Source organism: Rattus norvegicus, chromosome X (genome assembly GCF_021556685.1).
Source record: "Rattus norvegicus strain SHRSP/BbbUtx chromosome X, alternate assembly SHRSP_T2T, whole genome shotgun sequence".
In the NCBI taxonomy this organism is placed as follows: Eukaryota; Metazoa; Chordata; class Mammalia; order Rodentia; family Muridae; genus Rattus; species Rattus norvegicus.
Genome location: NC_141554.1, coordinates 26,921,517 through 26,941,619, shown reverse-complemented (window position 1 = coordinate 26,941,619; position 20,103 = coordinate 26,921,517). Strand labels below are relative to the sequence as shown.

Here is a 20,103-nt window from a genome sequence, read left to right as displayed (position 1 = left end):
TGAGAGTAGGGGAAATAGTCTTGTCCAAGGAAGACCACAATGATTTGCTATTCCATACCAATGTCATTCCTAAAAAATATAAATATGACTAAGTAGGTTATATTTATGTATTTAGAGATATGTATGTACATACACATGCATATATGTAATCACAATTTTAAAAAAGAGGCCATTTAACTGATAGAAAGCAAGGGAACAGAACTTGGGAGGGATTGGGGAAGGAAAAGGAGGGGGAAAGATGTAATTATATTATAATGCCAAACATAAAATATTGTAAAACTAAAATAAAAGGCATGCAGTTGACATCATTGTCCAAAAAGGACAAAATAGGGAGTAGAGGTAGAAAATAATGGGGAAAATACATATTTTCAGGCTCCAAATTAAGTAATAACAGAAAAAGGATTGATGCTAGACATTGCAGGGGAGTGGGGAGAAAAAGCAAGGAAGCTCTGTTCATGAAGAACATCGTCATTGTCATTTTGGGGAGTTAATAGGATATTGTCTAAATTTTATAAACTAAGAAGAATCATATCCTGTTATCAAGACTTGTAGAGAGACCCATTGGTGGATGTGAAAATGAAAAGGTGGCTTTGAGAACCAAGTTACATTGTTTGCAGGAAAATAGATCCAACTGGAGGTGATAACATTATTAAACAAATAACACTCCTCTCAGAAAGACATATATGTTTTCTCTTGTTTGTGGTTATTAGATACATAAAGTCATGTATATAAAGGCAGAAGTGACTGCCTAGGGTGACAAAGACAGATAAAGGGAAAGGGGATAAAGGGCGGGTATACGGTCAATAATACAATATATGCTTCCATAAAAAGGTAAAAACAATTTAAATTTCAAAAGGAAGATTCAGAAGTATAGAATGGAGATGTGGAGGGTTGAGGCACAGAACCATTTTTATATTCTTTTGTTTAAGTTGTTACCATGTACACTTAAGAATTTAATAAAAAAATATAATATTTAAAACATTATTTTGGTCTCACAAATGAAATAAAATTACCTTTTCCATGAACTGGAGTCTTACACTGTAGCCCTTGGCTGGCCCAGAACTCACTATGTAAGCAAGGATAGCCTGGAATGCGGGGCAATCATCCTGCCTCTGCCCGGAGCACCGCGCTTGAAGGTTTATCCCACCTAGCTCAAAATGTATGTCTTATGATACTTTCTAACTGGGGATATCCAGTTAGATTTGTCTTCACAGATGAAAATCAGACCGTGATGTCCTTAACACAGTTAGGCAGAGGGCTGGTGTTTTATTTTGCTTTCCATTGCTATAGCAAAGTGCCTGAGGCTGCATGTTCAAAGACTAAGATCAGTTGGTCCCACTTCCTGCAGTCTTGGCTGAATCTCAACAAGACAAACAGCATCATGGTGGAAGCACAAACAAGGAGAGAGCAAACTGTGAGCTGTGAGTCTTTTAATGACAATTCCCAACTAGAGAAAAACTAACCCAAGTCCCAAGAGAATGACATTAATCTCTCCCAACAGTGATTAGCCTGGTGACCTGGTCACATTCCACTTGGCCCCAACTCTCAAAGATTCCACCAATTCAGACCACTCCACCAATTCCCAAGCTTTCAGCACATGAACCCTTGGGAGTGAAACAACATCCAAATCAAAATACAGCACTTGGAGAGCATATGGGACCTAACACCTCGTAGGCAATGTAGTATAGTGGTTAAAACTCTGGTACTTGACATCCATTGACCTGGGCTCAAATCCATTCTGTACTAGACACCCATTAGATGAAAGCTTGCCTCTGGTAAGTTATCTTGCTTACTCCCTAATGTTGTTCTCTCTAACAATATGTAGAAACTTAAGTCTTTATATGTTTTGGAAAGTTTACTGGGGAGTAAAGAATTGGCCCCCTGTAGCCAAAAGAGGGCTTGAAAATGAGTTGCTCATATCTAAGCCTTTTATGACCATGGGCCACCTTTGTGATGGTGCCTATTGCATACCTGGACTTCATTCATTTTCTTTCAGATGGCCCACTCCCTTCTCAGAAGCTTGATTTTAGGAAGCCTCTTTGTACAAAAAAATCTGGAAGAAGTGGTATTAGTCCACAGGTAGATATGAGTATATGGGGAATCTACCTTTTATTTAACAAAAGGTACCTCTACCTTTCCCTTTAAATTGCCTTAAAACAGTGGTGCTGCCTTTAATTCAAGCACTCCAGAAGTAGAGACAGGAAGAGCTGTCTGAGTTGAAGATCAGTCTAGTCTACTTGGTAATTTTAGGAAAGCTAGGTCTACATAGGAGGCAGGAGGTGGGGGAGAGAGGGGAGAAGGAAAAGGAGAGGGAGAGGGAGAAGGAGAAGGAGGAGAGGGAGAGGGAAAAGAGGAGAGGGAAAGGGAGAACGAGAGGGAGGTGGGAGAGAGAGGGAGAGGGAGAGAGGGAGAGAGGGAGAGGGAGAGGGAGAGAGGGAGAGGGGGCGAGAGGGAAGGAATAGGGAGGAGAGGAAGAGGGAGAAGGAGAGGAAGAGGAAGGAGAGGGGGAAGGAGGAGAGGAGAGAGGGAGAGGAAGAGAGAGGGAGATGGGAGAGGGAGAGACTTTGAAATGGAAAGGAGTTAGCTGGCAGTGAGAGTAGAGGGCAGAAAAGTCCCACCAAGCATGAGGCATGGGACTTTCCCCAGTACTGAGAACGGCTGTGGTATCTGAAGGAGAAAGTCTGATGAGCAATTCACAGCCTGCTATGCTGTGCAGCTTCGGTGACAAAAGGAATGATAAGTAGCTCTGGAAGGATTTTTTTTTTTGCCACTCTTTCCAGCACTGTCTCTGAATTTCCCCAAATTCAGAAACATCAGTTCTGTTATAGTTTAGGGGAAGAACATTTTGCTATGCAGGATTGGTGGGAGGGATATTCTGAACCCCCTCCTTCAGATTCAGGGGTCTGTAATATCATTATTTCTGCATAAGTCAGTTTCATCCAGGTGTTCTATGCTAAGCAATATTTAGCTAGGATTCTTTATTTCCTTAATTGAAACATCTGAAGGTAATTTAGTTTCTCATGTTTTCCCTAAGCTGGTATGTGTGACCTATGTAATCTCAGGTACTTTCTCTTTTCTTTTAAAACATTTGATTACACATTGTGTGTTTGTGTGCATACATGCATGCGTATGTGTTTGTGTGTGTGTGCGCGCTCGCACATGCATTGTGCGCATGTGGAAGTCAGAAGACAACTTTCTAGAACCAAGTCTCCCTTTCCACCATATGGGACTCTGGGCTCAAAATCAGACTATCAGGTTCTATGGCAAGAGCATGTGCCCGCAGACCATAATCTTGCTTTTTGTTTTTTGTTTTTCTGGTTGTCTATGGTTTTGCAAACAGGCCTTTGATATAATGACTTGGACTCTTCTGATTCTGTAAATTAATGCTGATCAAAATATTCTACCATTCACAAGAAGAAAATGGAAGAAATTTTCTTTAGTGGAAAGGTAAAGATTTTTGAACTAATTTGTTTTTCTTATCAGATAAGGTTGCTTCTCTTCTCTAATCTCTAGGTCCTAAGATAAGGATATTTATGCCATTGTGTTAGGAAGGAAGTAAAAGTGAGGAAGGGCATTGCCCTGCTGATGATTGGGCTGGATTGAGTTTACTTCATTAAATTTGATAATATGCAAGGTTCTAATTCTGTTCCTCCAGAGACCACAAGTGAGTCAACATTGGAACTCTAAATGTTGGAAATTGTAGCACATGGGAAGCAATTCCACGGGAAGACGTGCGTAGGTGAGAGAAAGCATCGACTGGTAGTGAAGTGTGTTGTTTAAGTGCTATATGGGCAAGTATATATAATTTTCAGAAGAAAAGGCCTGGCAAGTAGGGATATGTGTTTCTTGAAATCCACTCACTGTCATGAATGCCAATATGACACTGAGAACTGCCAGGGAACTGGTGCACAGTGTAGACTCCAAAATACAATGGCCGAATGAGACATAAATGTATCTCATTAAAAGAAATCCAGAGGCAGGCTGTCCATTCGCAAAGTTGTCAGGAATTAGGTTCTTTCCTTTTACTATGCTACTACCCTAAAGTTTAACTAAAGTCTTCCTGGCCTTTATCTAGTGTCAGAGTTTATGTATCCTAAAAATAAGATGTTTTATTACTAAAAAAAAAATAGAATATATATTAGGTTATGTCATTAGTAGCTGACTGCAAATGTCTGCCCTGAAGCTTTTCCTTCCTTGCTCACCAGAGATTTACCTGTGAACATGCCCAGACTTATTTCTCCATGTTGCTTTTCTCAGTGTTAGCAATATTTAACATTATAAACGCATTTATTCCTGCCCCCTCTCTTCTCCTTCCTTCTCTTCTCCTTTTCTTCCTCTCCCCATATATAGCCCAGACTAGCAAACACTGCTCTCTTAGCCCCTAAATGCTGGGATTATCAGCGTTTGCCACCATGTCCAGCTATTTAAAAAAACCAGCAGTATGTGTGTTCCTTTAAACCAGTGATAGAGATCAAACCCAGGGCCTCATGCATACTAGACACTATGTCTGATATTCAGGATACTGCTATGTGACCCAAATGGGTTGCAACTGACAAGTTGAGAACCACCGCTTTAAAACATATATTTTCTCCTGTTTTTCCTTTGGTCACCCCTTATAGTGTCTTTTCTTTTATTTCCTCCATACCTGTTGCTGGTCTCCAGGCATGATCCCCCCAGGGATTCCAGTATCTTCCAGTATGGTGCTCTCCTTCCCCCTGGGTGTACTTTCTTTGAACTAAAGACCCATTTATTAAGTGCCAATTTCTACATTGATACCCTCAACTCGGACCTTTTTCTTGATTCTCAGACATGCTTATTCAACTGCCAATATGACATTTCTACCTGGATGTACCACTGGTGTCATAAAATCAACATTCGTTTCTTTTTTAACTCCATTATAAAATCAACGTTCATTTCTTTTTAACTCCATTATTCCATGACTCAGTGAAAGAGTCACTATCTGCATTCTCTGTTAAATAAAGATGTCAATATTTGACTATGTTCTTTCTTCCAATCTATCCCTCCACAATCTAATTACTCATTAAGTCCTAGCAGTCCACCCCGCCCCCCCGCCAATCTCCTCACTATCTCCCCTGCTAACACTCTAGGCCAAACCACAAGCACTGCTTGTTTGGATGACTACCAAGGTCATAGCTATGCTCTCTAGTTCCAAGAAGACACTTAATCCCCATACAACATCTAAGACCTTCTAAAAGACACACCTACAACATCTATGTGGTGACCAGCTGTAGGGTGCTTTCATAGACCCTCAGGACCCTCAGGTTTGAGAACTTTATTATCTTGGTATTGAAAGTTTGTCATAAGTTGGAAAGGATAGGAATTTGGGGTACCAGAATTGGAAGAAAATGAGAGACTACTCTAATGGTCAGCAGACAGAGCCTAGGAGATAAGAAAGTGGTAGGGTGACATTACAAACTTGGGGGAAGTAACAGTTCACAGAAAATGAAACGAATATATAAACCCGCCATGATGCTATATGAAAATGTGTGTGAATCAAATTGTCCATAGAGCATAGGGATTCGTTATCTTTCATTTGTTCAATAAGGGGAAAGGTGACCTCATGGAGCAGATTGTATTTGTGTATAAGAAAGATCTTGAATTTCATTTCTATAGTTTCTATGAAATATAGTTTATAATAAGCTTTTTCTGGGTCTGCATTCACATGCTCTGTTGCTAATGATATTTTGTCTACTTCTCTTTGTCTTTACATTTTATCTTGTTCTCTCGAAGACACCCAATTATTTATGTGAATGTATGAGGTAACAGAAGTGCCATTTCAAACTAGTGAGAAATGTTAATGAGGGTGAATTTGTAAATGCCATAAAAGTCATTACTTTGTACAGTTAACTTACTCTGAAAATGGTAGTCTTTCAAATGATTTGAATCAGCAAAACATTATAAAACAACAGTCCAATATAGACACCAGGATGTCCTTGTAGCACTGTTTGTAATAGTTTGAAAAAGGAGAAACATGCAGAAGGTACATGCAGCTGAACTAAATAAATCAACTATGGGACATCTCTACAAGAAAACATTATACATTACTAAGAAAATATACACTAAGGGAAAGAGGTTTGAATATATAACTTGAAAAAAGCAGTTACAGAACAGTAGCCTGTGTAGGGAGAAAGCCCAAATAATCAGACTATGAATTAAAAAAATATGGAGGAATGTCTGTCAAAATATTCAATATTATGAGTATGTCTGCAGAAGGAGATTAAAGATAGCCGTTCATATTCTGTTACATATTTTTGCTCTTTTTCTGGTTTTCACATGACAACTTTTGTAGTAAGAAAAATAATGATATAAAATAAATAATTTCAATGAATGAATCGTTTTCTTGGGGCAGTTTGGGTTGGAAGGGCTTCAGACCGAACCTGGTACAGAGGCATAAACATGGGCTTTGGCGTCAGACAGCATTGAGCAGGGCCCCATTGCCCCACCCCCGAGGAAGGGGCGGGGGTAGGGGGCTGCGGAAAGGGGCTGGGCTGGGCTGGGCTGTCTGCAGCTCTAGTCCAGGAGGCTGAGACTTCGAGAGGGACTGAGGAGCAGGCACACGCATCCCAGACTCACTGGAGGACAAGGTGAGGGAACAAGATTGGGCTTTCCTGGTGAGCAGACAGTGGTTCTAACTACCTGAAACCCATAGCTGGGCAGGTGGGCAATTCTTATTTGACCACTGTAGCTGGAGCAGAGGTGCTGCATTTAATGCGGTGTGGGAATGAAGTCGACCAAGAAAGTAGCAAGCTGTATATGCACTGGACAGCAGAGACTGGCAGAGGTGGAGGGGAGGAAAGGGGGAACTGTGCATGTTTGAAGAAGGAAGAATATGGGGGAATAAGAAGGGTAAGGCGAGATCCAGGGACGAGAATAGGGGATGCAGAGAAGGGTTAAGGGACACTGGGGAGGGGGGTGTGCATAGGTAGTACAGAGAAGGATGTAAGGAATGGGAAGAGATTTTTGTAGAGTAAGTAGGAAATGCGATGGGAAATAGGGAGTCTGGAGTCAGGCAGAGGGAATAGGGAGGGGGGAAATAAGGAGTGTTGAGGGGGGAGGGGCAGACGGGCTGGGACGGAGGCCCCCTAGGGAGGCGGAAAGGGGCGGGACCACTTCCGGCCTTTAGTGGGGAGGGCAGTATCTGAGTTTCGGAGGGGCTTGGAGAGAGTGGACACACTCAGGAATTGCAGGAGGACGAGGTAAGTCATGGGCCCCAGCTTTGGATGAGAGCCTGCTAGGGGTCGGCCCCACCCTCTTGGAGTTGGAGAAAACCTGCCTTAAGAGCCAAATCTTACCGAATCCATCCAGCTAGGAAGGGAGGGGACTGGACCCCGTTTGACTGGGCCTAAGTTGGAATCACTAGTTCTATCCTGAGTTGAGGAGGGGGTGTTACAGGGAAGGAGCCAAACCAATTTGGGTTTTACCGTTTGGAGGGGGGCGTGTTAGGATAAAGGGCGGGACCTAGAGACTCTGTGAAATTGATAGGGTGGATGTGAGTAGGGGAGGGGCTAGGACCACCAGACACTGCGACAATTTGGAAGGAGGGAAGACTTGTTGGGGAGGGGGCGGGGCTGAACAGCATTGCGGACCTGGAGAGGGGCGTGTGTAGGAGCTGGGTGCTGGACTGAGACCATGGCCATTGCGCATGCGCTGTATGTATAGCTAGAAAGGGGCGTGTTGAGTAGGGCTTGCAGAGAGACAGGGCCAGCTGCTCAATGCGCATGTGCACGGTGGACTTCAAAGAACGGGTTTGTACTGGGAAAGCAGGCGGGGTTGAAAGGGCGCTGCAGAAGACGCGCATGCGCACTCCAGGCCTGCGGCTGGGGGGGGGGTGCGCTGGGAAAAGGGGGCGGGGTCCTCAGAGCTGCCGCGCTGGCACATCTTCCTGGAGGAGGGGAGGGTGCGGCTGCAGAGAACTGAGACCTAGAGACAGAATTTCTGTATCTGAGCACCTACTGGTTGGGGCTCGGGGAGGGGCTGGGCTTTGGGGCCCTAAAGAAGGTGAGGCTCAGCTTCTAGGCAGAACAAGGGATACAACGTTCAGCGGGCTCTCCACTTGACCCAGGCCTTCTCTTTGAACTCAGCTTTGCCAGGTGAACTTGAGACATGTCTGACACAAGTGAGAGTGGTGCAGATCCAGCTCGCTCTCAGGTAAGACCGATCCCCCCCACCCTTTTCTTGTTGCTTTGCTTTTCCAGCCCCTTTTGCTGCCCTAAATCCTTGGAGCTTCTCCTCCCATCCTTGTCATTCTCCACCCACTTCTTTGTCTGGGTGCATCCCCTCTCCCCAGTGGAGGGTAGGCCAGAGGGAAGGGAGAGAGGGTGGGCGGGCCCTTGTTCTGTCATTACTTTGTAACTCAGAGAAGGGAGGCCTGTTTAGGCTAGGGTGGTCGGAGCACACCGCAGGTAAGAGTCTTTGCTAGTCAGAGAAGTGTAGCCTCGGAATTTTGGGACCATTTGCCTTGTTGAGGGTGGGAAGAAGGTCAGTAAACTTCTTTGCTTTCCCTTGCAGGGCAAAGCTTCAGAAAAGGACAGCGGCTCCATGATGCAGGACCTGTTGACTGTGACCCAGAACTTGGAGGTCTCAGAGACACCAAAGGCTGAAAAGGCACCAGAGGTCTCAGAAGCTGCAAAGGTCCCCAAAGCCTCTGGGAACCCAAAGGCGACAGAGGTCTCAAAGGCCCCAGAGGCTTCGGAGGCAGCTGCCACCCAGGCCTCACCTACCACACAGCTGAGTGAGACCCAGGTTCTGGCAGCTGAAAACAAGAGTCCAGCAGCTGACACCAAGACACAGAAGGCTGACCTGCAGGCTATGACAATACCTGCAACCCAGACCAAAACGGTCAGTTCTGTTACCGATTCTAAGGTCAATACAAAGACTCCGGAGACCGAGGCTCCTGCCTCTCAGTCTGGGGCAGATGAACCAGAGCCTGAGGGTGCAGCTGTCCAAGTTCAGGAGAATCAGGATACTCGGCCCAAGGTCAAAGCCAAGAATACCGAAAAGGTAAGATCTCAGCCATAACTGTCCTTGCTTCTCCACATTCATCTTGCTCATTTGTCTGCCAACATTAAAATGATTCCTGTGTTCCTGAAAGACACAGGGAACACTAAGAGGAGTGTGTCACAGTTCTTGTATCCACAGAGCTCACAGGCTGGTGGGGAGATGAGGCAGGAATATGCATAGCTGCAGGCTGACTGGAACACAGTTTTTATATTTACAGAGTAGCTGTACACTGTAGGCCTTGAGGTGGGCATATTCACATGTGTAGTCTCATATCTGAAACTAACTCCGATGGTGTCATTCTGTTGAGCAGGAACCTGATGTCCAAAAAGAGGACTGACTAGTCTACGGTGCTAGAAGCAGAGTCAGTGGTGGACGTGGGAAGACGAAAAGCCTCAGGCCTTATTTCTGACTTGTTCCTGATCCACTCAGGGAGGAAATTCCCAACTGGTAGTCAGTGATAAGCCCATGACTCAGGATGGCTAGTGTCCAGTGAGGAAGACTCTAATGACAAGGGCAGGGTTGGGGGGATGTATCCCAGAAGAGACAGGGTTGGGGGTACTTTCCAGAAGAGACTGAGTTAGGAGAAAGAGCCATCTGTACCACTTGCTGATCTCCACCTTCCCCTCTTTTGATGCAGGGGAAACACCTGGAAGGGGAAGAGGACGGCAACAGTGATCAGAGTCAGACTTCAGAAACCACAGGTGGTCGGAGGGTCTCAAAGGCCCTAATGGCCTCCATGGCCCGTAGAGCTTCAAGGGGACCCATAGCGTTCTGGGCCCGCAGGGCATCAAGGACTCGGTTGGCTGCCTGGGCTCGGAGAGCTTTGCTCTCCCTGAGGTCACCTAGAGCTCGGAGAGGCAAGGCCCGAAGAAGAGCTGCCAAGCTGCAGTCATCCCAGGAACCCGAAGCACCCCCACCCAGAGATGTGGCCCTTTTACAAGGAAGGGTATGAACTCCATCCTTGACAGGTCACCTTTTCCATTGCCCTGCCTGATATCTTCTCTGTTGTGCTTTGGAGTGTGCTGTGGTTTGTTTTTTGTTGTTTGTTTTTGGCTTTTCACCATTTCTTTCTCACCTAGGCAAATGATTTGGTGAAGTACCTGTTGGCTAAAGATCAGACAAAGATTCCCATCAGGCGCTCAGGTAGAGTCCCACAAACACTGTCCCTCTCCTGGGCTCTGCCTTCTTGCCTTCTTACAAATGTGCTGGGGACAGCCTTCATTCTCCTGCTCCCGCCCCTTCTCGCAAAGTTCTCCCAACAGTAGGGTCTCTATTGAAAAGCCCCCCAACCTGGTTTTGCCACCCATGGCATGGGCAACAGAGTGTCTTAACTGGGCATCGGGGTTACCCGCTATCTCTACAGCACAGATGCTTGCAACACTCTCATTTGCAGATATGCTGAAGGACATCATCAAAGAATATACGGATGTATACCCTGAAATCATTGAACGAGCAGGCTATTCCTTGGAGAAGGTGAAGGGGCAGCCCTGGGGGATGGGCACACCGGGGAAGCTTTAAACAGAAGAAAGGTATATGATCACCCTTGTGGAGGGAAGCAGCGACCTACTACGTCCTCATCCCTGTGGAGATGAGCACATGGTGGCCAGGGAGGGGTGGCCACTGACCACACAGCAAGTCAGTGGTGGAAACACACCTAGTACTAAAGCTGTGCAGCTTAGTTCAAACTTCTGTCTGCTGCTGGATACTCCATCTCATGCATTGCAGATGCTCACCCCTCTGTCTCCCTAAATTCCCACCAACTAAAAAGATGCTATAGATAACCACCCAGTGTTTGTTATATGTGCAATAACACCTAACTATGTACTTTATATACGGTAGTCTATTACTTTCTTTCAGAGAGAGAGAGAGAGAGAGAGAGAGAGAGAGAGAGAGAGAGAACACCCATAGCTATAAAGGAACTGCAGGATGCACAGGAGGCTGAATTTTATGATTTGATAAGCTCTTCTTCCTATCCATAGGTATTTGGAATCCAACTGAAAGAAATTGACAAGAATGACCACTTGTATATTCTTCTCAGTACCTTAGAGCCAACTGATGCAGGCATCCTGGGAACGTAAGCTGGGAAAGTGCTAGGGTGGGAAGGGGCTTCTGCTTCTATCCATCCATCCCTCTCTCCATGGCCTATTAGAAGCTCAGGAAAGAGGGCCTAAATGGCCTAAACGCCCCTGTTCCAGCTCCCGCACATGGCTGGATCCCTGTGGGTAATAGCCTTCCTTGCTAGACTGAGAGAAAGGTTCCAGAGCCTGGGGCGGGGCATTACTGCCGCCAGGGGGCTCTCTCTCCAGCAAGCCTCCAGGAAATCAGCCTGTTGTTACTTCTGTCTTCTACCAAGTGCTGGCCTGGCTGTGGAAGGATGACTCTCAAAGGAGGGAGGGATTCCTGGGGAGGACTACGATGCTTGAGAGCAGGAATGTCACTGGAGTTCCATGGAGAACTCTCAGGGGTGTTTGGGACTTTGGAGAGAAAGACAAGACATCCATTGACAGAGTGTTAACGTTCCTGGGTTGACAGGCATTCTTCCGTGTCCTTCTAACCCTAGGTAGGAGTAGCATGTGGTTTCCCATTTTGGTGCATGTAGAGCTTGGCTCAAGAGTACACGCACCTTGCCTTGGGTCACAGATAGCTGGAACCATAGAGTAGGCTGAATTCTCTATCTGCAGAATGTAGGAGAGGCTGGCCCAACAAATTGCCCTACAGGTGACGGCTCATGAACGTAAATTTTCTCTGTCTTAGGACCAAGGACTCACCTAAGCTGGGCCTCCTCATGGTGCTTCTTAGCATCATCTTCATGAATGGAAATCGGTCCAGTGAGGGTGAGTGGCTGGGCATGCAGTTGAATAGGTAGCTGTTGCCTGAATTCCAGATGCTCATTTTCTGTCCTTGTCTCCTTCTTGCCTCCTCTTGCAGCTGTCATCTGGGAGGTGCTGCGCAAGTTGGGGCTGCGCCCTGGGTATGATTGGGCTCTCTCAGCGCTTGCTGTCCATGTTGTCTTTTGGCAAGAGAGGACGGTCCCAGGATTACATCAGCCTGGTGGTCTGGTGGAGCTGGGGGTGGGGATTCTGGGCTGGGTAATGGGCCCAAGATTCTGACCCGTGTGGATGGGGAAATGGCTCTTGTCTCTGCTCACCCTCTCAACCATCTCTTGAGCTTCCACGGAGCTTTCTTTGTGCTGTAAATCTTTTTTCTATCTTGGAATTAAATGCCTCTGCCAGCATCTGGGAAGTATACCAGGTCCGATTATATTTATTTGTTTATTTGAGCTTTCTATATTGTCAGGATACATCACTCACTCTTTGGGGATGTGAAGAAGCTCATTACTGATGAGTTTGTGAAGCAGAAGTAAGTGCTTTTGTCTGCTGTTGGAGTCTACCTTACATTCTGTCTATTTTGATAATGGATGTGTCCCAAGCATGTGTTTGGTCTGAATGTGCACATGTATATATGCTAGTGGCAGGTTCATTCTGGGCGCAGTCGTAGATTTCTGTTTCATACGTGGTTTTAGAACAACTTTCTGAGGGAGCAGTTATTAAGAGTCATGTACATATGTAGAAATAGTCTAAATGAAGTGAAAAGTCGTTTGTTCTGGGTTACACAGGTAGCAAATAAAAGTTGTGGTTAGGGGCTGGGGATTTAGCTCGGTGGTAGAGCGCTTACCTAGGAAGCACAAGGCCCTGGGTTCGGTCCCCAGCTCCGAAAAAAAAAAAAAAAGAACAAAAAAAAAAAAAAGAAAAGTTGTGGTTAGAACATGATTCTTTTAACTCTGCTAAGTAGTGCTTTATGAAAATTACATTCTGCCAGTGGTGGTGGCACAGGCCTTTAATCCTAGCACTTTGGAAGCAGAGGCAGGTTGATTTCTGAGTTTAAGGCCAGCTTGGTTTACAAAATGAGTTCCAGGACAGCCAAGGCTACACAAAGAAATATTGTCTCAAAAAAAGCGAAAAACTCTTTCCATCAAAATAGTCTTCAGTGCTACCCTTAGGCAACCTAGGACAATGCCAGGTACTGACTTGTGCATTTGGGATGACTTTTAACTCCTGGTCATCCTGTTTCAGCCTCCTGAGAGCTGGAATTAAAGGCATGTGCCACAAAACCTTGACATTTTTTTAACGGTGGATCTTTCCAGAGCCTGGCCAGTTCTCCTTCCAAATCCTTGCAGTGTGATGTACTCAGAGCAGGGACTCTAAAAGTGGCCCTTCTGTTTACACCCAACAGGCACCATGTAACAAGGAGCACAAGACTCATGTCCTCCCTGTGAACAAGTGCCCCACACGTTTCTCCCCAGTTCTTCCATGTGGCCTCTGGGCATGACCAATAGGATACAGTTCCATTTTGGAGAAGGGCTAAAGCATTTAGTATGCATCTACAGCCAAACTAGTCCATTCATGAGTGGTCCACACCTGACCCTGGAAATGGACTTTGATTCTTTTCTTTAAAGGTACCTGGACTACGCTAGAGTACCCAATAGCAATCCTCCTGAGTATGAGTTCTTCTGGGGCCTACGCTCTTACTACGAGACCAGCAAGATGAAAGTTCTCAAGTTTGCCTGTAAGGTAATTGGAGAGCCATTTGTGCTTGCATGTGAAGGTCATGGGGTGCCCCGGGATGGGCATTCTATGTTCAGAGTGAGCTGAAGTTCATATCTGGACATTTTAAAACTTCTGAGTTGTCATAAACTGTCACAAGCATGGTATCTTGATCATTTAATTTTTACAACCGATACAGCATTGTTGTGCTGCCCATGTAAAAGCAGCCTCAGAGAAGATGTCGGGTGATATATCCAAATCACAGAGCTAGCTAAGTGCTGAAGGAAGGTTGCAATGGTTGATGCAGTATCACTTGTAGTACTAACTGTATAGTTACATGACATACAGCATGTAGTATGGTACCTTATAAACAGTGGTGCTAAATTCTCTGATTGTGAACCTTCTAAGGGTTATTATTTCCATTTCAGGTGCAAAAGAAAGATCCCAAAGAATGGGCAGCTCAGTACCGAGAGGCAATGGAAGCAGATTTGAAGGCTGCGGCTGAGGCTGCTGCCGAAGCCAAGGCGAGGGCTGAGATTAGAGCTCAGATGGGCATTGGGCTTGGCTCTGAGAATGCTGCTGGGCCCTGCAACTGGGATGAAGCTGATATTGGACCCTGGGCAAAGGCCCGGATCCAGGCGGGAGCTGAAACTAAAGCCAAAGCCCAAGAAAGTAGTGGTGCCAGTGCTGGTACTGGTGCCGGTGCCAGTGCCAGTGCTGGTACCAGTGTCAGTACCAGTGGCACTGCTGGTTCTGGTGCTAATGCTGGGGCCAGTGGGGGCTTCAGTACCAACCCCAGTCTGACTGCCAGTCTCACGTTTGGGCTCTTCGCTGGCCTTAGTGGAGCTGGGGCCAGTAACAGTAGCAGCTCTGGTGCCTGTGGTTTCTCCTACAAGTGAGATACAGGTATCTGTCATGGGGGCAGTGAGGTGGCTGGGTCTTGGGGGGGATGGGGAGCTGACTCCTGGATTGAAGATAAGCCTGGGGCATGTGTAAAGATGGTAACCTGTTTGCCAGATATCAACTGACTGATTTTCCTTTATTTGTGTTTCCAGATTGCTAATCACAGCGTCTTCTTCTCAAGCCAGGGTGCACTCTCAGACACTTACTCAATGCAGCACTCTAGGCAACCGCTATCAATCAATTGAAGTCGACACTCTATATTAAATCTATTTGCCATTTCTGAGTTTATTGCCTTTTTTTGTAGACTGTCACATTTTAAAAACAATTGTCAAAGTTTCCACTCCTTGGTTAGATTCTAAGAATGAGAATTGGCACATCTCACTGGAGTAGGTCAGGCATTGCTCTCCTTTTGGGTAGTTAGGCTTTCTTTGTGGGAGAGTCATGGGGATTGTAGTGTCAGAAGAAGCTCAACTCTCCTTTTGAGAAATTTGTAGGCGAAAGGCACAGAGAAAGTTGAGTGGTTGGGGAGACCGAAACAAAAGAAACATTTTCTCATGGAAGAAGAGTGTAGTTTAGCTAGGTAGAAGCCAGTGAACGGGGGACTCTGGGAAGAATCCTTCACCATCTGTAAGTCTTATGGTAACAGAGTCCCAGTTGCTGAGAAAGTCTTATGAGCAACAAAGCCCTTGTAATGGCCACCCCTTCCACTCTATATATGATGAAAGCAATATTTATTGCTTGGGAAATATGATTGAAGAAGAAACAAACAACAAACAAAAACTCCAGTCAGAGAGGAATGACTCATAACTATGGTCATCGATTCAGACCTACTTTTATTCCTGGGAATGTCTTCACTAGAAGCAGGTCCTTCCACTTGGGCTCATGGTCTCATCAGGAAGCTGGGTGGTCCCCATGATAGGCAGGTAGAGTCAGCTTTGGAGTCCTAGGAAGTAGGTTAGTAGGTACTGTGTCAAAGGCTACCTCATTGTCAGGTGTTGCCTCTGTACAAATGTGGGCTAAGAGATAGTGGAAGGTACTAAAGAACTCAGGGACTGTGGACCTTGTATAAAATTGGAGTTTAAAGTGATTGACAGAGTTGAGGGTCAATCAGTCATGAAGAACTCTGCCCTTGCTGTGTGGCTTCCATAGGCCACTGGGTTTGTGGGGTTTCTCACTTCTTGGGAAACTTAGGCATTAGCTCTTTTCCAAGTGTCATGCCTTGAAGGCAGGTAGGACATGGAGACAAAATTGCTGACAAGTGGGGTTGCCCCATGGCACAGAAAACAATGGAAGACCTCGTTTCTGTACCCTTATCAGCCTGAGTTACCTTTATGAGCCATTACTATAACAAATGGACAGTTCAGTTTCCAGTCCTTCCCTTAGGATAACATTAGTTAAATCCAAATCATTCTACATCATAGGATATAGCTTCTTGTCTAGGAATAGGAAGAGCCCTTTGAACAGGTTCCCCCTCAAAAACACCTGTTGATATTTTTGTCCAAATTGTTCCCTTCGCTTGAAATTTGTTTTCCACAACTGGACTGTAATTGTACAATATAGTTATTACATAGGAGGCTGAGGATGGAGGACTCTTAAGTTCAAGGAACGTCTGTCAGGTTTACAGAGTGAGTTCACCGCCAGCCTGGGCAAAGTACTGAGAATGTGGCTTAAATAATAAGCAAAAAGCACAGACTGTACCTCGGTACTAGAGTGCTTGTCTACCACGCAAAAGGTTCTTGCTTCAATCCCCATCATGACATATTACCACTTTATAAAGAGCACTCTATTTTAAAAATCCAACATAAGGTGAATAATGACTAGATAAACTATTTTAAGCTACAGGTTAAATGTGAAGGGCAACCCATATGGAAATTATACACGGCATCTATTGTTCTGGGGCAATTTGTACACTAGTTCATTGAGCCAGTACTCAGTTGTCTGAAGAAAGCCACTGATGAGTTATTAGGACATAAACATTCCCACACAGCCTGGTCTGGGAGTTCATGGCTCACTACTCAAAATATCTGTGGGCAAAGCAATTAGAACTAGGCCTGGTACATAACGTGTGCCATTGAAGTATTTTACTCCAATGGTGCTTATCACTTTCAGTTCTCCGAATTTTCTCCCCATTTTCTGGCCGTCTAGTCTGACTCAACTACCATCAATTGAGGCTTCTGACCAGGTTGCTCTTTGTTCACTTTATGTTCATTTTTGAGACAGTCTTAAATGGTCCAGGCTGGCCTCAAACACCCCTATGTAGCTTAGATTGGCTTTAAATTCCAAACACTTCTACCTCTGACATCCTCCAAAATGCAGGGATGACAGGAGCCTTTCCAAATAAAGCGATCAAACAGATGCAGGACCCCTGCCCCAGAAGAATTGCTCCTCTGTGTGTCCTAGTAGGGTCACATCTAAGCCAGGCTGCAGCAGCTCAACCTGCAGCTCCTTACCGTATCGCCTGGAAGCTGGTTATCAGGCATTCTGAAGTAGGGCTGAGCTAAGCAATGCAAGGCACAGGGAGGTGTTGCAGAGAGCATGAGCCTCCGGTAACTCTATAGCAAATGCTGTCTATGTGCACGGTCACTTGGGGATTCCCTCATTAGGCATTTGAAATTGGTTAGGTCATTTTCAAGTTGCAACCTAATGGAAACTGCTTCTCAAAAGAACAACTGTATGATGGAGAGAGCATGAGCTGTAGGGACCTAGAGAAGCAGGGCATCTGCTCTCCTGTGTACAGGGTGTTGTTAATCAAAGCTGGCGTGTGCTAGGTACATCTGCACAAACACACAAAGGCATAGATTTGTGTAATAGATACGAGTCAGCAGCCAATGTGCATTGGCAGAAGAACTTGTCTGGAACTATAAGGGAAAGACTAATCTCATTAGCTTTGTTACCAGGTGCCCTCAGATACATCACTGTCCATCTCTGGTTTCATACACTGCCTGCAAGATGCAAACAGCATCCACTTGCTGAGCTTTGAGAATTACTTTAAATGGTGCGTGGAGAGTACCAAAGATCACTCCCCGATACACAGAAGGTGCTGCTTAAGTGAGAGTTGTGCAAAGAAGAATAATGGGTATTTCAAACCAGGGGCTGTGGAGAGAGCTCAGAAGATAAAGTTGTTTGCGGTATAAGTATGAGATCTAGATAGGCTCTTTAACGCTCACATAAAAAGCCTAATGGGTATGATGACCCATTTGTAATCCCAATGCTCAGGAGGTAGTCACAAAGGATACTTCGGACAAACTGGCTATGTAGCTAAAAGGGTAAGTTGGCTTCAGCGAGAAAATGTAGAGGTGCACTCTGACTTGATTCTCAGCTCTCCCACTCTATAAAGAGGAGAAAGAAGTCCCTTGAGGCCTCAGCCCTTATACATCCCAGGAGATCACTCTCTCAAAAAAGTTATACCATGGCTTAGTCAGGGTGTCTATTGCTGTGAAGAGAGGCTATAACAAATTCATAAAGGAAATCTTTTCATTGGGGCTGGCGTACAGTTTTAGAGGTTGAGTCCATCATCACAACAGCAGGAAGCATGGTGGGGTGCAGGTAGACATGGTGATGAAGCAGGAGCTCAGAGTTTTACACCTTGATCAGAAGGAGGCAGAAATGAAAGACACATTAGATCTAGATTGAGAACCAGAGCTTTAAAAGCCTTCCCCCAGTGACACATCACCCAAGAAGGCCTTACTATTCCAACTGGGCCTAAACTCCTAAGAGTGTCACTTTCTATGGGACAATCACTCAAAAATATGAATCAATGGAGGTCGTTGTTACTCAGCCACCTCATGCCCTGGGACCCACAGCAAGACAGGACAGCATTCTTCCTTCACGTGGCATGAAGCGTCCTAATGAATAATCCTGGTGGTGGTGGTGGTAAGAGTTCCCTTCCTTTGACATTCTCAAAGCTCAAGGTGAGCTTCCTTAAGGACACAATGAATACCTAGGACAGCCCACAACTATCCAGGAGCCACTGGCACCCCTGTGCTGTGGCTATGGAGACTAGAACTCACAGAAAGTCAAGAAGTGGCCCAGGCACACAGGGCACTATGAGGGACCTGGGCCCAGGGGGCAGCTGAATCTAGCAGCCTGCATGCTTGAGTCCCAAGCTATAAATGGCAGCTCCCTCCCCCTTCTCCTTAAAGGTTAAAACAGAGGATAGAAGTAGTCCTGTGGGGATAAAACAAAACAAAGAGGCCTGGAAGGAAGGAAGCCCAGGGAATGTATGTGACCAGGCTCTCAGAGCAAGGGGCTCAGTTTGCCCCTAAGCTTCCTGACAGCTGGAGCAGGAAGGGGGAGGGAGCTGAATTCCCAAGTCTCTACTTTCTGGAGAAAGGGAGGCTCTGGGACTTTTCTAAGTGGACACTTGTCTTGGACTGAAATTCCAGAGGAGTTGATCTTGACGACAGTTGGGCAAATGCACAGATCCAAAAGTTGCCCATGGTTTCAGGAGGCTGGAAGAGGCTCATTCGGAGGCACCATTCTGAGTGACAGGGGGAAGAGAGAAGAAACCCAGAGGAGTTTCAGAGGAGAGCCCTGCTAGCCTGCCCTGTCTCACAGCAGGAAGGAGAAGAGAGGAGCCCAGCCCTGCCACTGTGTCTGCCTCTGTCCTCTCCACCCACTCACTACATTGGTCTCAGGAGAAGGAGACTGTGGCTCCCTGTGGAGCTGGGGGCCTGAGAGTCCTGCAGAGACAGGCCTTGGGTGGGGTGGGAAGTGAGGCAGGGAGAGGTTGTGAGTGAAGAACTGACCCTCTATCTCATGGTGCTGGTAGCTGAGGGAGGGCTGGGTCTAGTAGGCAGGGTGTGATGAATGGGGTAGGGCAGGAGCAGACCAAGGGGCTTGTGACAGAGTGTCAGTGGGGCAGCAGGAAGGGCATGCTAGACAAGAGAAGCAGCCTGGAGTGCCAGGGGTTCCAGGTCTCAACCTCCCCATATGTTACCTCTGTTACTGTTCTCATCCATGAATTTTCTCTCTGCTGAGCCTTCCATGCCACCTGAATGCCCATACAGGTGAGGGTGACTTGCCCTCATACACCAGGATACAGAGGGAAGAGACCTGTGTCCGCATCACCTTCTCCCCAACACTGCAAGAGCAGTCTGCTTTCTCCAACTCAGGAATCATGGCCGACTTCACCGTCCACTATGATGTGGTCATGCAAGACATCATTGGAGATGTGCAGGTACTTGGACTCTAGAACTACAGAGTTCTTAGACACACGGTCACTGGGGCCAGAGCCATGCTCTAGGATGTAGGAGATGTCCCCCTGTGTGTTCCTAGAGATATTAGAGAGCTACCATCAGGGGTCAAGGCATGTGGCTTCCCTCCTTGGGAACCATGCGCACACCACACAGTTAGAGACACAGAACTGGAGGACTTGGAACAGGGCCTGAACAGAGCCACCGAGTTGTGTCAGTAAGCAGATCCTTTGCAGAGCAAGGTTTTGCTGAGTAATTGGGCCACATGCTTTCTGTATGTCTCACCCTATCTGCTTGTCCTTGACCTTATTGTCTGGTTAGCTTCTGAACCCTTGTTCCCTACCATGAGGCCCTTTCCTGCACAGGAAGTGTGTCAACTCTGAGCCTGAAGACGCCTAGAGGAGAAGGGAGCTTCTGCGCTCCAAGAGATCATAGCAGCT

General features: G+C 46.1%; 1 protein-coding gene and 1 pseudogene across 5 annotated transcripts; both read left to right on the top strand.

Annotated features, from left to right (window-relative positions):
- Positions 1-5,190: 5,190 nt before the first annotated feature.
- Positions 5,191-14,751, top strand: Maged2 (MAGE family member D2). 5 transcript variants are annotated; one of them, XM_087598933.1, is made up of 13 exons: positions 5,191-5,282; positions 8,103-8,169; positions 8,530-9,021; positions 9,659-9,967; positions 10,101-10,164; positions 10,415-10,494; positions 11,001-11,095; positions 11,776-11,855; positions 11,950-11,992; positions 12,319-12,381; positions 13,478-13,592; positions 13,994-14,471; positions 14,621-14,751. In XM_087598933.1, the coding sequence occupies exons 2-12, from the start codon at positions 8,125-8,127 to the stop codon at positions 14,462-14,464; spliced, it is 1,857 nt and encodes a 618-aa protein (XP_087455059.1). In that variant the 5' UTR covers positions 5,191-5,282; positions 8,103-8,124; the 3' UTR covers positions 14,465-14,471; positions 14,621-14,751.
- LOC147998171 (small nucleolar RNA SNORA11) lies at positions 13,200-13,314 on the top strand (annotated as a pseudogene).
- Positions 14,752-20,103: the final 5,352 nt, after the last annotated feature.